Raw genomic sequence first — 18,398 nt, 5'->3', positions numbered from 1 at the left:
TGACTCCTTGTGACTGCTGACAAGCTTCATTAACCAAGCGGCTGGTTTAGGTATTGGATTAAAAATGCTTCAGTTTGGTAACATTTGAAAGGGCCTATTGGAGCAAGCAAGTGAAATGAAAATCCAACTCCTCAGTGTAGTAACACACAGGTCTTCACAATGATATTTGTTGATACTTCACAGGTATGCAATCTGTGGTTACCCATAACACTATTCCCTGCATAGACCCTAGAGATGTTTTCCTTGGGATGCTTGGAGCAGTTAACATTTGTCACATTGACTGAAGAAAATGTTGATTTAGGACTTGTTAGTGTTAACAACCTTAATCCCAATTACAATGCTCTGACTTGGTGCTCTGATTATTTAAAAAAATTTCAGAGATGCAGCCATTTTAATTGAATAATTTTTGCTAAGAATTTGTGGTGATTTTTTTTACGTAAGCCCTAACAAATTATGAAAATCTGGTTGTCCTTGCAATGATAAGATCACTAATTCCTGGAGAGAACATGTCACGTCAAAATATTGTGGTCATCTGGTCAACATTAGAACAGACTACCAAAAACCTGCTGTACCTTTCTACCAGTCTACTGTGAGTTACTATCACTATATTAAAATATATTGAATTCATTTTTCCCTCTCATAACCCAGCACCATCCAGTGATCAGAAAAGTAGATTTCATTGAAAGCATGTTTTCTCATATTTAGCTCATTTTAAGTGAGGACTGAATGTAAGGACACACACACACACACACACATGCACATACAAGTGTAGATGACAATGCAGCATTTAGATGTTTTTCAATACAGTTTGTTACAGTTTCCAGTAAGTGTCTTTCTCTTAACTCTCCTCTCCATCTTACTCCCTCCCACCCCATCTTTCCACATCCTCCTCTCTCCATGACTGTAATAGTTACCATGGAAACAGAAAGGGTTTGGACGGATGCTGCCATGTGGACGCCAGTGTGCGGGTGGGTGGCATCCTGGGACTTCCAGGCCCTCCTCTTTCTCTGTCTACAGAGGAAGTATCAATTAATGACGTCCAAGAAGGAGCTGCCTCATAGCCATAAAGAGAGGACAAGAAGAGTGTGTCAGAATTTCTTGATAAAGTCAAGACATGCAGAGACAGCTGCTGAAATAGCTGCTGACATGTTTCAACCAATTTTGACCTCATGACATTGGGTTTAAAAAAGAACACTAGAGAACAACAGCAGTTGGTGAGAATAAGTGTACAGACAAAAACCTGTAAAAGGCAACTCAGAGACTGTTATCACAAGTCATTACTAAAATATCAGGCTGTATTGAATCATGGTAAAAATGTAGAATATTTCTGTAGTTGACCACTATGAGAGAGATACATAGCAATATGATTAATTAGTAGTTATGTGCTGTAAGTCAGTGAGATCTGCCATGGCCTATGTTCCGCATAGCTGCATACACCTACCACAGCACACACTTACCAGTGAGGAAAAAGTGTATCACTCTCACTGTGCTCATCAAATTTATTTATTTTTGTGCTCAAAATTTAGCCATCTATGAAAATATTCAGTGTTATTTTTATATTTTAGAAATGTTTTCAGTTTTGAAAGCAGGTGTTACAAGGAAAGAAAAATAAATTGTGCTCTCAAATGAGTAATTTATGTTCTTGAATGACTAAAATTGTGCTTTAAAACTAATAACATGAACATGTGGGGGCAGTGCTGGGAGCTTCTTCCTGATGAGAGTGATCAGCTCTAGGGTGTTTTGGAGCACCAGAGGGCTAGCTGTCCTGAAGTCACTGTCAGGAGTTTAACAGGTCTCCTGCGGTGCATTTGCTGATGTATAGTTAGAAGAACTGTGGGGTGAGCATACATTCCTGAGGGGAATCAGTTGTGACTGACCAGGTGCTGGATATGATTCTTCCCATTCTCACTGATGCTTCCTGTCTCTCAGGAAGTTGGTGATCCACTGACAGACAGTGACCTGGTGCAGGTAGTTTGTTAGTAAAACACATTCTAGTTATCAGCCACTTGATGGTTCTCTATGATGTGACGGTGGTTGAAAGTCAGTTTTTCAGCTTTTCAATGTAGTTTCTCTTTGCTACCATGAGCTCTTTGTCACTGTCTCTCTGGACTCGTGCAGGATCTTGTCCCTACCTCTGTAGGCTTCCTCCCTGGTCTTATGAAGCTGCCTGAATTAAGCTGTCTTAAGCTACAGCATCAAAAATATACACAGTCAAAGCCTGTAGTTCTAGCTCATTCCATTAAAGTGCTTTCATCACAATAACCCATTTTATTGCAAGAGTTAAACCATTTTTTTACTATGAGAGAGAGAAAGCAGGAGTTATACCTTGTAGAATACAGAATTTGCTAATCTGCTGATATTGTGTGACTTTCTGTGGTGGAAGAAGTATTCATATCACTTATTAAGTAAATGGACCATACAATAACACAAACTAACTGATCAAGGCAGCGGGAGAGATTTAACTGTTATATAAGGTGAGATGATTGTTTTTGTTGATAGAGTCCGGTGTCTTTGAACAGAGTGATGAACAAAAAGGATCTCAGTAGAATTCCTCTCTATAATGTTAAACACTTAAAATAACAATCTAAACCTGTCAGTGGCAAAATCAAGCACTTTTAGTTGGCATATTTTGACAATTGTACAGTTTGATTGCATTGCAGTAGCTGCTTGGGGTTCCAGGTGTACCATTCTTGCTTAGTAGTAAACCAGTTGCAAGGTTTGCCCTATTAAAATCCCCAAGAACAATGAGAAGGGAGTCTGGTTTTGTTTCTTTGTGCTTGTAATCTGGTCAGCCAGGTGTTTTAAAGTTTCACTAACACAGGGAATAAAACAGTTCACAGTTAATTAAAATGATCTCTAAGTGAGGAGTGACACTGAGATATCAGTACACCAACCCTAGTTAGAAGCCTGGCAGATGCAGTGTGCTTTGTGAAAAGGACTAACCAAACCAGGTTTTGTGAAACACAGGACAGCAGAACCAGGTGAAGATAACTGGAGCTGACAACACTTGCCTTCGTTATTCTAAGTGAAATAAAAAGTAAAGGTCAATAAAAAGTAATATTTTAAGTGATATGGAAGAAGTAGCTGACATTAGGAAATCCTACCAGTGGGTGGAAAAGGTTGGCCTGAGGATAAGCACAGAGGCTCTGACCATGGCAGGGTGTTAGAGGAAAGTTGAGGCGGTGTACACTGGGAGTGGCTTGGATAGTGTACAGGAACATCTGTGCCAAGTATGCATCAGAAGTCCTGATGGGACATATCACCAAAAATGGTGGAGAACAGCAGAGCTAAGATCCTGTGGAACTTCAAGTTCTAGACAGACAAGCAACTGCTGGTTAACCAAACAGACATAGTGGTGATTGATTCCATTAATGACAATAAGATCAGAAAGAGGGAGCATGAGAAGATTGAGAAGTACCAGGGCCTGAAAGAACAACTGAAACAGAACAGAAGATTAAGTTCAAAGTGGTCCTAGTGGTAATAGGAGCTTGAGGGCCTGTGACCCATAAACTGGGACAGTGGCTCCAGCAAATTCCAGATATAATATCTGAGAGGTCTCTGTCCAGATAAGTGCAGTCCCAAGAACAGCGTAGACACTGTGCAGAACCCTCAAAGTCTCAGGACTCTATTAGAGGATGGAAGACCTGAGCTTGAGGAAGACACACACCAAAAGGCAAAATTGAATTGTGTGTGAAAAGTGTGTATTTATGTATGTATATGTAGATGCCACCGCCATATTTAACATATGAGGTGGTATGAACTGGGTCACGAGCTGCCTTTGTTTCCTCCACACTTTCCACTTTCCAGTATTTTGATAGAGGTTTTTGTTTCATCTGTTCATGGAACTTTCTGTTGTATTGGTCAGGCTGAATCCTGATGTCCAAATTTGCGTGCCTGCTCTTGCATACTGGTAAACTTTGAGGATAGTCCAGCATGCCTGGACTTTTGCAATGTCTGTGAGCACAGATTTTACCAGACAAAACTAATTACATAGACAACTACAGTACACTGACAAGGATGTGTCACAGTGTCTTTGCATTGAAAATGAAAAAAAATAAAATAAAATAATTATAGCAACTTAGGTCATAGATATTTGACAGTTCTACCCCCTGTTCACCACATATTCTTTCTTGCCTCTCATGAGCCTGAACCCTGTGTGCATACTGGTGCACAATGAAGTAGTTCATTTGAAGAGCAATGCATGAATCATGAACCTGCTGATTTCAACCATCAGCTTTCACTCCATTTTCTTTGAATTACTAGAAAACCGCTGTGCTTCCATTTGACAAAGAAGTCGATATGAATGAAATTTCTCCACTTTTCCACATCATGTTGCTGGGTGACCTCAAGAACAGTTTGACTTTCAAGGTTTTTAGACAACCAAATATATTGACCTTTCCACGAAGATATAATATTCTGATAATGTCAGGTGTTTTTGGCATCAGTTATGTCTAGTTCATGGATGCACTAATAATAACATCTTTGAAATGGCTCTGCTTGTACCTGCATTAACACCTGACATTCATTTGAATTTGACCAAAAAGATGCATGGTTGTCATGGATTACCTGTCTCAAGCAATTTTGACATCTAGATTTTTATCACTTTCTGAATTGAACAGTTTCAGGCTCAAAAGCAGGACATCGATCCAGAATCTTTTGGAATGCTTTAAAAATAGCTACCATCTTAAAAATGTCCTGCACTGCTGTCCTCTTTATTTAAGTATATACAGATGTCCTTTTTTATGTACAGGGATATGAACCTATTCTCTGATTAACTTGTTACCTTTGAGAAATATTAGCACATCCTGTGAAATACTGAGAATCAGTGGATATAGAGCGTTGATTACAGACCTGCAGTGATTGATTGATGAATTGGCTAAGTAACACCACTCAGCCAAACAATGGCATGTTTTCTCAGCACCACTTTGTGTGCATTTGTGAGGCAATTAAGGAAACAGTTTGGCCTGTGCTCCATTTGCCAGAGCCTCCATTTAGATTAACCCGTAGCTCCAATTAGGGACAGGCTCTTCCTTTTCTGTGAGCACGCCAGTCCCTAATGGTTAGATAGATTGATTTAAATGCAAACTAGGGAGGTTGTAATGAACTGCTTTTATAGAAAGAGTTTAATAGGAATTTGCACATCCCCGGACAGGCTGCCAAACAGTTCACACAACATCAATTGTACATTGTAGTATTTTTCTTGAAAAGAGAGAATACGTGTCTCGATGTCTTTGTAGATGTGTTGAGACTGTTGCGTATTTGTCTGATAGGGATGCCAAAATAAAATGAGATATAATTGTAACTCTTTTATTCACACAAAACACAGCAGAATCATATATGATAGTTTTTGTAGACATTTTGGATCATAGACTGACATAACATCTGGTAAGCATTGACTAAACTAATTTAGCATACACGATGTGAGTAATTTTCCATATCTGCTATTGTGGTGTTATGATGTAGGTGCTTCTGTCTGTATTGTAATGAGCAGAGCTATGGGCAATTGGATATTTGAACCATGAATCTGACATAGTGTTCTGGAGGGATTTTACTTTACAGTGTGTGTCATTCAATTAAGTGAGCAGTAAATTATGGAGAACATTTTCTCAGCAGTAATCTCTAAAATAATCTCAATATTCTTGGTTAAAATTATAGAGAATTTTAGGGCTGCATACATAAAGTTCTGGCAATAGACATAACAAGCAGTGTAACTGGTCCTGGCCAAGATATACTCTTGTAATTTTTAATACCTAGTTTGCTTTAAAAGACAGGGTCACTTTTTTCAAGCTTGTCTTAAAACACTTCTCACATTCACAAATACATTGAAAGCATTATTTGCTGTTGCACTTGTTCTCCCAGTGAATACTGATACAATGAAATCCCTTGTGAAAGCAATGTCAGCGGTGTAAGAGATGGGGTAAAAATCTGTATTATGCAATCTGCTAAAAAGTATTCTTAAGCTCTGCAGAAATTGATCTAATGCTGAATTAGAATATTAATTAGACAAATAAGTTAAAGCTAACTCTTATTAGAACCAAACTTTCTCCTTGTGTTACTAACCTCCTGTTCTTTTACTAACTCTTGTGCCTTTGTAAAGTGAATTTGTATCAAGCTAAGACAACCTTGTTGATGACATAATTTTGTCACATTTGGCAAAGCTCCTTCAGAGCCACAGAAGACATTATACAACTGTTTCCTAGTAGTGATCCTCATGACTAGCAAACAAACGTAATCTAAAAAAAAATAATTGGTGGATTGCCCCATTAAAAGGTAAATGGACTGTACTTGTATAGCACTTTTCTAGTTGGATTGACCACTCAAAGCGCTTCACAGTACGTCACATTCACCCATTCACACACACATTCATACAGCACTTATTCTATACATGAGTGCTCTCTAACTCATTCATTTACCAATGCACACACACATCAGGGGCACTTTGGGGTTCAGTAACTTGCTCAAGGATACTTCGGCATGCGGACTGGAGGAGCCGGGGATCGAACCACTAACCCTCTGGCCGGTGGGCAACCGCTGTAGCTCCTGAGCCACCACACATTGTGGTCGACCTGTTGCTGCACCTGCACTTGCTGCTGTCATTCCACTTGTTGTTGTGCTCTGCTTTTCCGTCTTTTTCCATTTGTGTTTGATGTCAGACTAGAACACACGTAGGATTATTATGCTGTTCTCACTCGTCCTTGAAGAATCACAACACCAGTCCTTATGACATCTACGGTGCTGTAGAACAAATACCATCACGTTGTCAGCATTCTGGCATCGACTCAGAGAATCAGCTCTGGTTACATCCTTAGGTGCTAGCATAGTCATAGTGATTACTTGTCAAAGAGGTAAGGCACCTTCACATTAAATCACAGTAACAGAAACTTTACACATTACTATAAAAAATGTGTTGGGATTCAGCTCTTTTTCAGTAACAGAAGTACTGCTGGAAAATAGTGATAAATAAGATAACATACACAGTGGTGCTGAAAATTCAGGTGTTATTGACAAATGAATGAATGTAACAAAAAAACAGCCAGTCTTGCTTTGTTGCATTGTCTTTAATTAAAATGATTAGATCAATTACATTTTCCTCAGTTTTTTTTTTTCTGGTGTCTCTTGACTTTTGCTGAAAAAATATTGAAAAATAATTTGTATTTCTCTCTTTTTTTGACATTCTCTGTTCCTTTATTTATCGCTGCCATTGTATGGTGAATTATATTGAATTGGTGTTAAATCCTGTTCTTACTGTCTTCATGTTTGTTTCCAGATGTTGGTTACGACTCCGGAGAAGTGGGATGTTGTGACCAGGAAGAGCGTCGGAGATGTGGCTCTCTCCCAGATTGTGCGTCTACTGATCTTAGATGAAGTTCATCTTCTCCATGAAGATCGAGGACCAGTACTGGAGAGCCTGGTTGCCAGGACCATCAGACAGGTTAGTCATGTTCCCTGTCTGCCTTCCTGATACAGTGTGTTTACACACTATACGTGTGTGCATGTTACGCCCTTCAGCTCCTTTCTTTGGCTATGAAAATGCATTTTTTGAGATACATTTTTTCTCTAGGTTGCCCTTTTGTTTTTAAGTTTTCCTTAGTATCAGAGTAATCGAGTGGCAGTTGTCTGTACATAGGTGGGTACACTGCAAACTTTTAGCGGTGGCAATATGAAAATGTAAATAAATACAGGCTACAAAACGGGCCTCCAGTTGTAGCACACAGCTAATTCACTTCCTTTTTACTACCCCCCCTGATTTTGCCAAATCACACATCAAAACATCAATGTTTTTGTTGACTGGAACACTGACATGCACATTCACTTTTTCCCATATTACTCATATTTGTCCACAAAATCTGTCTGTAGCTCTCTGTTAAACACTGAAGGCTTTAAAATGAAGTGCAATGGCAGAATCACATTAGATGGAGTGCTACAGCATGGATGTGTGGGACAGAGAGTCTAAGGAGGCATGGAAAGCAATTTACTAAACTAGGAAGTTATATATTTAGATATAAATATGATAGAGAATATTACTCACCCACTCATATCAATCTTCAACAGGGTTGTCAGAAAAATATCACAGTATCACAAGTATTTCACAGACGTGCCTCTGCAGAGGTAGCTTGATCCTAAATAATGAACATTATTATAATAACAAACAGAATCATAATCATGATTAAAAAATAGCATGTTTCTATAACATGTTATATAGCTAAAGCACATTAGTTTACATGTTAGAACCAGTGGTGAAGTATTCACAGTATTCACTATAAAAATAGTCCTGCGTTGAAAATATATGTATGTAAATATTACCATCAAAAAGTACTCAAATTATTAAAAGTAGAAAATTGCAGAAAAATATCTGTGACTGTTAATACTATTATCATCATATATATCATTAGATTATTATGACTCATGCATTGACCAGCATTTCTCTGTTGTAGTTGGTTGAAGTGGAGCTCTTTCAAACTATTTTGTGTATAAGTGTAGCTAATGTTTATTTTCATCATAGATTAATCCGATTAATCAATTGATTATTTGGTGTATAAAAATTCTGAAAATTGTAAGAAATGCTGTCACAAGTGCTCTAACATGTATGTGTTCTCATTGGTTAACTGACATCTTGTACTATGTGTTTCAAGGCTGTCACACACATGCTGAAACACTATGGTCAAATATGGAGCAGACTCTTCCTCTAAGTCAGTTAGTATTGTTTTAGTAGTTGTTTTTTTATTTTTTATTTTTAGTCACTGAGTGCCAAGTTGGCCAGTGAAGTAACAACAGCACAGTCTTCCTAAAGGAGTCCCTCTAAGGTAGCATAGACAGCATGAGTCCTGTCCTATTGATACCATGCTGTTGCAAGAAAAAATAGTCAGTACACTGTCTGTGAAGCTGATTTCCCCTGATGATGCCCGACAGGAACAAGCCTTGACATTTCACATATTAGAGTACTTGTGAGAATTCAGATGGGCATCATGGTCATAGTGGTCCATATCACTTCCTGATGAGCTGCTGTCATGTGTCTGTCTATGGAAGGAAATTAATAAATGGAAAAGATGTAAAAAAAAAAAGATGCAAAGGGATATTTTTTGAATGCACCACCACCAGTGACTCAGTCGAGCATCCTGCTCTGTGAATTATATTTTGAACCTGTACATTTCTCTGTAAATGCATACCCATTTGTCTGTTCTGGGAACTGAATGAGATGACTCTGTCACTAAGCAGTTCGTGCCCTAAACACCCAAGAATGTGTGAAGTCTATGTAGGCTTAAGAGTAAAAGTCTGTTCATGCAAATCAACATACATTTGTTTTTGAGTTAGATATATACACACACTTCGCCACTCAGAACAACAATGAAAACAACAGTAAAGATGAGGTGGAATTCCTCAGAATGTCAGGTTGGCATCAAAGCAAGAGCAGCCATGCTTACACTTGATACTTATGTTCAGTTGTGGCTTTTTATAGAAGCTCTTAGAGTTAATAATTCATTCACCTGACCCATAAACCATTAATGGAAGTAAAATCTTACCATCATCTTCATCATCAGACTTCATGACAGTAATAGATAAGTATTAGGTGGATTGTATTGACAGAGATAAAAAGAAAACTGGAACAGGAAAATAAAACACTTTTCTCTGCATTAAAACACTAGATTGAGACAAAATTAAAAGAAAAATAAATTGAGGTACAGAAGAAAGTAACTAATTGGTATATAAAAAATAAAACTTTTGTGGAGTATGATGGACTAACTCAAGTGCTGATCATTATGAGAACTGTTAGAAAGACATGGCAGTTGTATGCTAAAGGACTCAGACTGGGGAGAGGAAGGCAGAGTGAAACAGAGGCAGAGATGCAGGGAAGAGCTGCTGCACTGTGCAGCATCGGAGACCTCTTGGCAGGGTTAACCGCAAGGTAATTGAAAACTGGTCTGTACATGTGACCGCTGCTTACTTGGTTCACAGCCCATTTATCTGCAAGTTTAGTTGATATTACTGAAGAAGGGCTGACTGGATGTTTTGTACACCTTAACACCTCTAGAGGTTACACTGCAGTGCACAAGTTTGAAGCCTCTTGACTGTCTGTTTGCTAGCAGACTGCACATAGCTGTAGAATTGGAAACACTGAGGCTTCAGCACAGACGGATGTGCAATTAGGGCTGTAACAGTACACACATCCATGATTTGACAGTGAATACTACACCCTCCAACTATGACATTTACATCACTGGGACCTATGCAAACCCTTGTGAATGCAGGAAGTATAACACTGGTCTCACAAGGCAGCCGCAATGGACTGACTGAATTGCGGCTATGGAACATAATGGCTTGCCCTGTAACAGACTAATTTTAGTAATGCCATTATAAATGGTGTAGCATGTCTGTTTCCAGGAACATAATGTTGCCTACATTCAAGTTGCCACACAGTTTTTGTTACAGTGTTGCTGTAACTTACTAGGAAACTGTAACACTTCCAGACAGTAGATCTAAATGACAACCCAGCTGTAATTTCTTATGTGCACTCATAGGAAATATACTGTACATTCAAGAGCTAGCCTGATTAGAATGGTCTAGGTACCAACAACTGTCCCTCTGCTAAAGCTGGCCAGGGGCACTTTTTACTCTGGATTTCACACTGGATTCAAGAGTAATTATTTCTTTTACAAGGTGAAATGGTTTGGGATGAATATACATACTTGTAGACCAGTAAGTGTAACTGTTTTTCAGCAAATTTTATGTAAGAGAGGAGCAGTTGCAATCCTGACACATCATGGCGAAAATTACCCACATTAAAGGTAGGGTTAGCAATTACAGTCTAACTTCACTAGCCAGAGATTACACTAGACTTTTTTGTGACAGCCAATTTGTGGAATATTCATGAATTCTGGCCATATAATACAACTACAGGACATATGTTTTAAACAGCCATATAACAGCCTACATTTAAACAACAAAGCACAAAAATGTGATGATCCAGCAAATCCAACAGTCAGCATGACAGAATTCTGAGGGATGTCTGCTAAATGTTAATATGCAAGTTGAGCTGAGTCACATGACCAAGCACTGAGTGAATGAAACAGCTACTGCAGCTCCGTTATTTTGACTCTGGATCATGTTTTTGGGTGTAAATAATGATAATAAATAATAAGGACAAACGCCTTTGGAATCAGTGCAGTATTGATCAGGAAGAGAGAACCTGGACACCGTGAACAGCTGCTGCAATGAAAACAAACAGTGCACATGTCCACTTCAAATTAATTCACCAAAGTGGTTCGTTTTGTCACTGAGAGGCTCAGATTGTTATTACAATTGTCTGACAACATGATGGATAGGATTCCAACAGAGATAGAGCTTTTTATTACCGTAATTTCCGGACAATAAGCTGCAACTTTTTTCACACGCTTTGAAACTTGCGGCTTAAACAATGATTTTTACAGACTAACGAGCTTCATGCTGCAAAAACATTTAGACACCTGCGGCTTATAGACAAGTGCGGCCTGTATATGTACTTTTTTTTATTTTTTTTTATTTAGTGGGTGCGGCTTAGAGTCAGGTGCACTCAATAGTCCGGAAATTACGGTAACCAGAAACACTGCTTTTTAAAAAAAATCTCAACCAGACTCCACTGACAAAAACGGTCAGTACAGGAGCTGCTGAAACACTGATAATTGTTCCACCACTCAAAGTCACACAGTAACACATGTGGGCAGTGGCATTCCAGCAGCTCCTGTGTTATGCTCAGTAAAAATACTGTTTTTTGACAGGGGGGTCTGGTAGCGATTGCCAGGTATGCTGTTCCTGATCAATAATGCATCGATTCCAAAGATTTTTTTTTTTTTTCAAAAGTCCAGTTTCCACACAGCCCTGGCTCTAGAATTAGGTTATAAATGAAGTGGATCAGTGCAATCCATTCCAGCCAGTCATGGCTTTCATATATGATATGAATGCTATATATACTCATGCACAGGAGGTGGGAGCGAGAAAAAACTGAAATTCCAGCGCATGTTAACACTACAGAGCGTTAACATGCACCAGAACTGGCAGATAAACGGCATAAGAGGAAAATAAGAGGAAACACTACAGAGCGTTAACATGCACCAGAACTGGCAGATAAACGGCATAAGAGGAAAAGGACAAGACATTTACAAAGAAAGGCTATGACAAAGCCAGTAGGTCAGTGTTGTTCTGTCCTGTTTATAAGGAGGGAGGGTTGTTAGTACCATTGTCTGCAGCTACTGTGCTCCATCATTGTTCGCTCTGCATTGTCACATTTGTCCTTACAAAAGCTCTTAAAAACAAAACCTGAAGCACAGTGGGATTGATGCATAATTTGAAATGCAATGCCAGGTGGAGTTACCTTCCATGTCAGCTAAGCTACAAATCTACAGGCCTGTCTTATGTCTCTGTAGTTCTGTAAAAACAATCTAAACTATTAACTCTTTCTAGTTGTTAGTAGTTTTAATCCTCTCATAGGTTAGGCGCACAATATTCTATATTTTTCTTACTCTGTAAGAAAGGTAGGTATGTTATATGGTTTACTTTTGCATTGAATTGCACTGAATTGCACAGGAGCGTCTGTTAACTGTGTCCACTTCCAGTTGTGTGCACTTCCTGCAAAAAAATATAACAGCAGAAATGCAAAGTCACAGCTCCTCTGAAATGGGTTGTTGACTGTGTGAGAGGAACAGAAACAAGTTTAATCTCCATATGCATAGGATAAGAGGAAAATGGAGAACACTCAGTTAGTGTTTCTTCCACGTAGCACACATCCGATTTACCTCCTGTGAACCTGAAACATTCTGTTCTATTACATCAGACATTCAACACAAAGTACTCAGACCATCAGCTCCACTAGTCTGCAGCAACTGTTTTCACTTCATGCCACTTAAGGGTATGTCCAAGTTGTCTTTCTGTGTTGACTAGCTCCTAAAAAAGAGAAGTAAACAGTCACTCCTCTCAACTTGGTGATGAATCCAGGTAGATTGATGCTTTCCCTTTCACTGTAGCCTTGTATCTCTGACACCAATGGGTGACCCCAGCAAACATACTGCAGAGGTGTGAGGAGGAGAAAAGTGTTTTGAAGGGTTTAGTTCACTGAATGATGATAGCCTCTGGACTGTGTGAAAAATACTGTATAATAATATATTCAAAAATAATTTGTGTTTTTTAGACTTTTCATTCACAAAGTCAGTTCAGCATAAAAAAAACTGAATAGTGGTCACACCACATTAACAACAAAGACGTGGTTTGTGACAGTCAGTGAAATGCATCCCCTAGACATCTCCAACAGCATAAAAAATAGAGTTTTTTCTGTAAAGATTACAAACAAAAAGTCGCTCTGTGCTGCAACAGATCTAGATTAGAAACTACACTTTGTGGTGAAACTGTGTGTGGCTGCTGAACTCAGAAAGTTATTGCTTCCAAAGTTGGAAAGAGCAGCTAAAGGAGTATGAACTGTGGTAAGAGTAGAATGAGAGTTAAATAAGTGTAAGATGAAAAGAATAAAAAGAGGACAGAAAGAGGTAGGGATGGGAATAATGCTGGGATCAGACTACATAGTGCCATAAATTCTTGCTGTGTCATCAGGCGCTGTCAAGAACATGCCAGACCAACAGACAGCAATATAACCAATGTCATATATGATGCCATGTTTACACCAGAGAGCACTCTCTCATCCTATTGGTCAGGCTGAAGGAAGGTCATAGGAGATGTCACACTAGGCAGGAAGATACAAAAAATTCAAACATGGTAAACTTTTCATCTGGGTGTAATGGGGCGTCACAGACACCACCTCACTGTTTATGTCACAATACAGGGTTCGTTCAGATATTTTAATGCTGGAAATTTGTCGGCCATGACAACATCAAGTGAACCATTGTTGTTTTTGGTGAAAGTTGCTCAAAAAGGAGGAAATAGTGCATTGGTTGGGGACTGTGTGCACTGTGTGTGTTCACCTTAATGAAGGAACATCACCCAGTGAATAAAATACGTCAGGCTCTAGATACACACACAGCACTTGTCAGGATCAGTTCATTGTTATTTTTGGCCTGCACATGGGATTAGTTGACAAGAAGATGAATATAGAATATGATTAGCCTTATACTCTAGTATGTACTTCTAGCCTTTTGAACATGTGCACTTAGACTATACTGCTGCTACTTGAATAGAACATGTCTGGCTCTCTCTGACACTAATTATATGTATATGTGACTGGCACGGAGGCAGCATCTTTCTGTTTGTGTTTGTGTAAGAATTTGTAAATAGCTTGTAGTCCAGCCTCCAACAGAAGATGCTGGGTGCCAGCAGCACGCCTGGCAGACCCTCCCCCACCTCCCTCATCTCTCTGTCCAATTATTGCAATACCTGACGGACTGCTGTAATTGATTGTGTTGAAGGAATTATAGCGGCTGCTGCTGATGTGCTAGGTGCTTAAGTTCATGTCTTGAGACACATTAATATGGAAATCCCTGTAAACTAATTGATATTTGTCCCCCTTTTTACGCAAATATTTTAGAACTGAGACAGTTATCACTTTGATGTTCTGCTTTTAAGAGCTTTGTTTTGGACTACATTTTCTTGGCTGGGTATATGTCTACCAATTATGCTCTGCTTTCTAGATAAAGTCCCTCCAATGTTTATTACAAAGGCCTTTAATGTTCCCCTGTTGGCGGGCTTCTTCTTCATGGTTTGGCATTTAAAGGACATGTATGCTCGACCTAAGCTTACATAAGGCATGTCTTTTACAATAAGGTGCATTATGTGATTTACTAGGATTTTTAGTGCCCACCAGGATAAGCAGTTTTTATCAGGTTGTTAAGTTCACTAGTAGAAATGATTGTTACCTGGCCAGATGCAGATATATCACACTGTCCATATTCTCTCTTAAATAAAAAGAAACTTTTCACCCACTGTAGTTTTAAGGCATTGACAAGCCCTCAGGCATAGCCATTTTAAAGCTGCACTAATCATATTTCTATATAAACAATGAATCAAACGACATCAAAGTAATAACAGAGAGTCATCAGTTCCCCTTAGATAAAGTAAAATTTGGGGCTTTTAGGTTTTCATATTGGCATTGCAGCCTGGAAACTTGGTTCTCATTAACTATGTTTCAGCAGCAGCTTCAGGCAGCTGCTCTCAGAGATAACGCTTCCATAAACCTACACTACCTGGCCAGCTCCAAACAGTACAGAGACAGAGTTAGCTCTTAAAATTCTCATGAAAGAAGAACATTATTCTACATACGTTATTCTAGTAGCAATACCACACTGAGTCTTCAAACCTAGGTAAACAAAGTCTTACAAAGTGCTTGTGTAGACCCTGTCAGTGTCATATTACTATACAGTTATATGCAAAGGTTTGGACACCCCTGGGAAGATTACACATTATGTTGATTTCTGAAGTGAAAAGGAATGAGTACAACTCCTGCAACAAAAAGAAATTACAAATGAAACTTTCTTAGAATGTTTATTTAGCATTACTTTTTATTTAATGGACTTAAAAAATAGAAAGAAAAAACTAGCCTACAACTACACATTGTATTATTGGGCTATAATTGACTGATACTCTAACATGCAAGCTGTATTTTAATGTTTTGACTGGTCAAGTTAAAGGTAACAATTTCATTTATTTTGGGGTAATTTAGTATACTGTAAAATAATACATCATTTTCAATCATATTCATTAAATGTCTTTAAATTCTCAATATTTGAAACAAGTGGTAACTATATCTCTCATATAAATTTGGTGGAGAAAAAAACTACAAAATTTACTGCTTACATCATGTAGGGTTACACAAATGTAAAGTAACATAAAAACAAATTTATCAGTTTAAACACTAGCATGTCAGACTGGTATTTAAGCACAGTGCTTGACTAAATGTACTTATTTTCTTTCTACCATTAAAAGTGTAAAATTTACTCAGTAAGAAACACAAAGGGTAGCTTTTTCCTATAGATTGCCATTAACCCCTATTTCTTGTCAGGAACAGACACTACATTTATCCATACTAAGAGCAGTAATAGTTTGTCCAGACTAAGAGGTACTTTGTGACAGAATGAACTCATATTTTTAGGAGTCTGCAAAATATATGAAGTGGACCCAAAAACAATACTTTTTGTGCTTTTTCAGCACTGATGTTCAGCACTGTCAATGTATATTAACCCCAGTCATTTCAGTCAAATATTCAGTAAAGTGAGGTTTGAAGAAGAAGAAAGGGAAACAAAGTACTGCATTCCTCTAGTCATAAAAGCCCATTTGTCAGTGGTTATGGTAATGAAGGCACTTCATGTGCTCCAAACAATGACTGCATCCACAGTGAGTGGACAAAATCAGAATTACATTAAGACATTGAAATTATTCTGCTCATCATTATTCTTACCAAAGACAAAACAACTTAAAGGGTCAGTTCACTCAAATTCAAATTCACATATTTTCTCACTACTAGTGGTTTCTAGCCACATTAATTAATAGTTTTCATAGTGATGGAAAAAAATTAGTAAATAAATCAAATGTCTGTATGGTTTTGGTTTACTCTCATCGCTCTCATGATATTGCTTTTGACTGCAGCCAACAACAGACAGACAGTTAAATGTTAAATGAATGAATGACATCTTATGTTATTTTGTGCAGCCCTCTGGTAATATGCTGCCCCACATTTGTTTGGAGTGTGAATTCAACAGTTGGCCAATTCTTACATATAGCCCCTTTAGAAACACAACTAATGATACAGTGGAAATTTAAAGTGGATAACATGTCACAGATCTAGTTCCTGATGCTCTGATAGATCATGCTCTTTCTCATACCAACAGATACAAGCAAGATGGAGCAACAGCGTACTTCAATGAAGAGTGACAACATTATGGTTTACAGATTAGATTTGCAATAGAGATGGAACTTTAATTTCATTTTGCTGACATTTGAATGTAAAGTATGTAATTCACTAAAAGAGCCAGCGAGTCTGCACGTGGTTTAGTTCAATAATAACACCCTCTCATTTCATATATTTTATCCCACATTGATGCTGCTGACTGCTTGATGCTGCCTCTACTAGAGGAAATGTATCCAGCACCTGTGATGTTTGGCCTCCATTTCAGACAACAGTCTGTTTAGACCACTGTTTCCCAACCTTTTTGAGCCACGGCACATATTTTACATTAGAAAAATCACAAGGCACACCACCAAACAAAAATGTCACAAAAAGTATATTTATTGAAATATAATGAAAATCTAGTCTCAATTTACTTACTCAGTGTGAAACCTGGGCCTGTTTAGTTGAACACAAAGCTGATATTCTTGCAGGAAATGAAGAAAGACACACACTAAGATCTTGTCAGCAGCTCTGAGTCGCTCTCTTTTTTTGGTCTTTATAGCAGTCATGCTTGAAAAGCCCACCTCGCATAGATGGGTTGTGGAGAAAGGGAGCAGAACTGCACTTGCACACTTGCAGCATGACTATGTACTTTTGTATTTAGAGCAACACTGCCTCTAGTGGAAGAGCATGTAATTGTTCTGCCTGTCACTACACGCCGCTCGCTTAGAGTACCAGTCAGGTGAAATTGGATAATTTTCCACGACACACCTGAAGATTTCTCACGGAGCACTTATGTGCCGCGGCTCACTGGTTGGGAAAGACTGGTTTAGACATTGTCATATTGATCATATGAAACTTAAAACACTAATATGATGTTGTTGTTGTTGTTGTTGTTTTATTTCAGTCAAAGATGCTTTACAGAACCAGCTGTTCTTTAGCTTGCTAGATTTTGTGTTTTGATATCTGTTTCTTCCATAAGGGGCTTGAAGGTTCAGGAATTTCAGGTGTGCATGCAAAACCACTGATAATTACTGATACTCCTTTTCCTTCAGTTTGATGTCAGCATTTCTCTGTAGCTTTGTGGCATGGGCAGCAAAACCTCAGAGGACTTCACAGATAACCACACTGTCAAAATTTAATACTTTTATTTTATTCAGCTCATTATCCACTTTGCACAGTTACCTCATATTGTCCTACAATGTAATGATGCTACAAACCTACCTGAAACATTGAATCTTCATCTCTTGTAAAGAGAGGCAGTTAAACACATACGTGTAGTTGCATAGAGTGAAAGGTAACAAAAAAAAAGGAAACAAGAACAAATAAACAAAGAAAAAACAGACTGTTTGATTCCCTGTAGGTGAACATGATCCCCATCTGCGGTAAGAAGGTTCAACAGCACTGATGTGAATGTGTATTGCAGGCTAGGTCTGGGATTGGTTAGGTCTTATCTTGATGGGATAGTTTGACAGGTACTGCATCACATTAAAAGCCCTACCAATCTTCCCTGTCACAACCCCCAACCCCCAAACACAGTTCTCTCTACACTCACCTGCATTGATGCACATTAAATTTTCTTCAACTTGATAAAATAAAG

The 18,398-nt window shown here is 38.4% G+C and overlaps 1 protein-coding gene across 3 annotated transcripts in view; it reads left to right on the top strand.

Annotated features, from left to right (window-relative positions):
• The window catches only part of ascc3 (activating signal cointegrator 1 complex subunit 3), a 148,443-nt gene that overhangs the window by 66,409 nt on the left and 63,636 nt on the right, over positions 1-18,398 (top strand). For all 3 annotated transcript variants that reach the window (XM_018665694.2, XM_018665695.2, XM_051075770.1), the window contains exon 11: positions 7,268-7,432. In XM_018665694.2, the coding sequence (XP_018521210.1) occupies positions 7,268-7,432 (165 nt within the window). The remainder of the gene's footprint in view (positions 1-7,267; positions 7,433-18,398) is intronic.

This window comes from Lates calcarifer, linkage group LG15, assembly GCF_001640805.2.
Source record: "Lates calcarifer isolate ASB-BC8 linkage group LG15, TLL_Latcal_v3, whole genome shotgun sequence".
Taxonomy (NCBI): Eukaryota; Metazoa; Chordata; class Actinopteri; family Centropomidae; genus Lates; species Lates calcarifer.
Note: the sequence above shows the minus strand (reverse complement) of the source record. Positions and strands in the feature narration are given on the sequence as shown.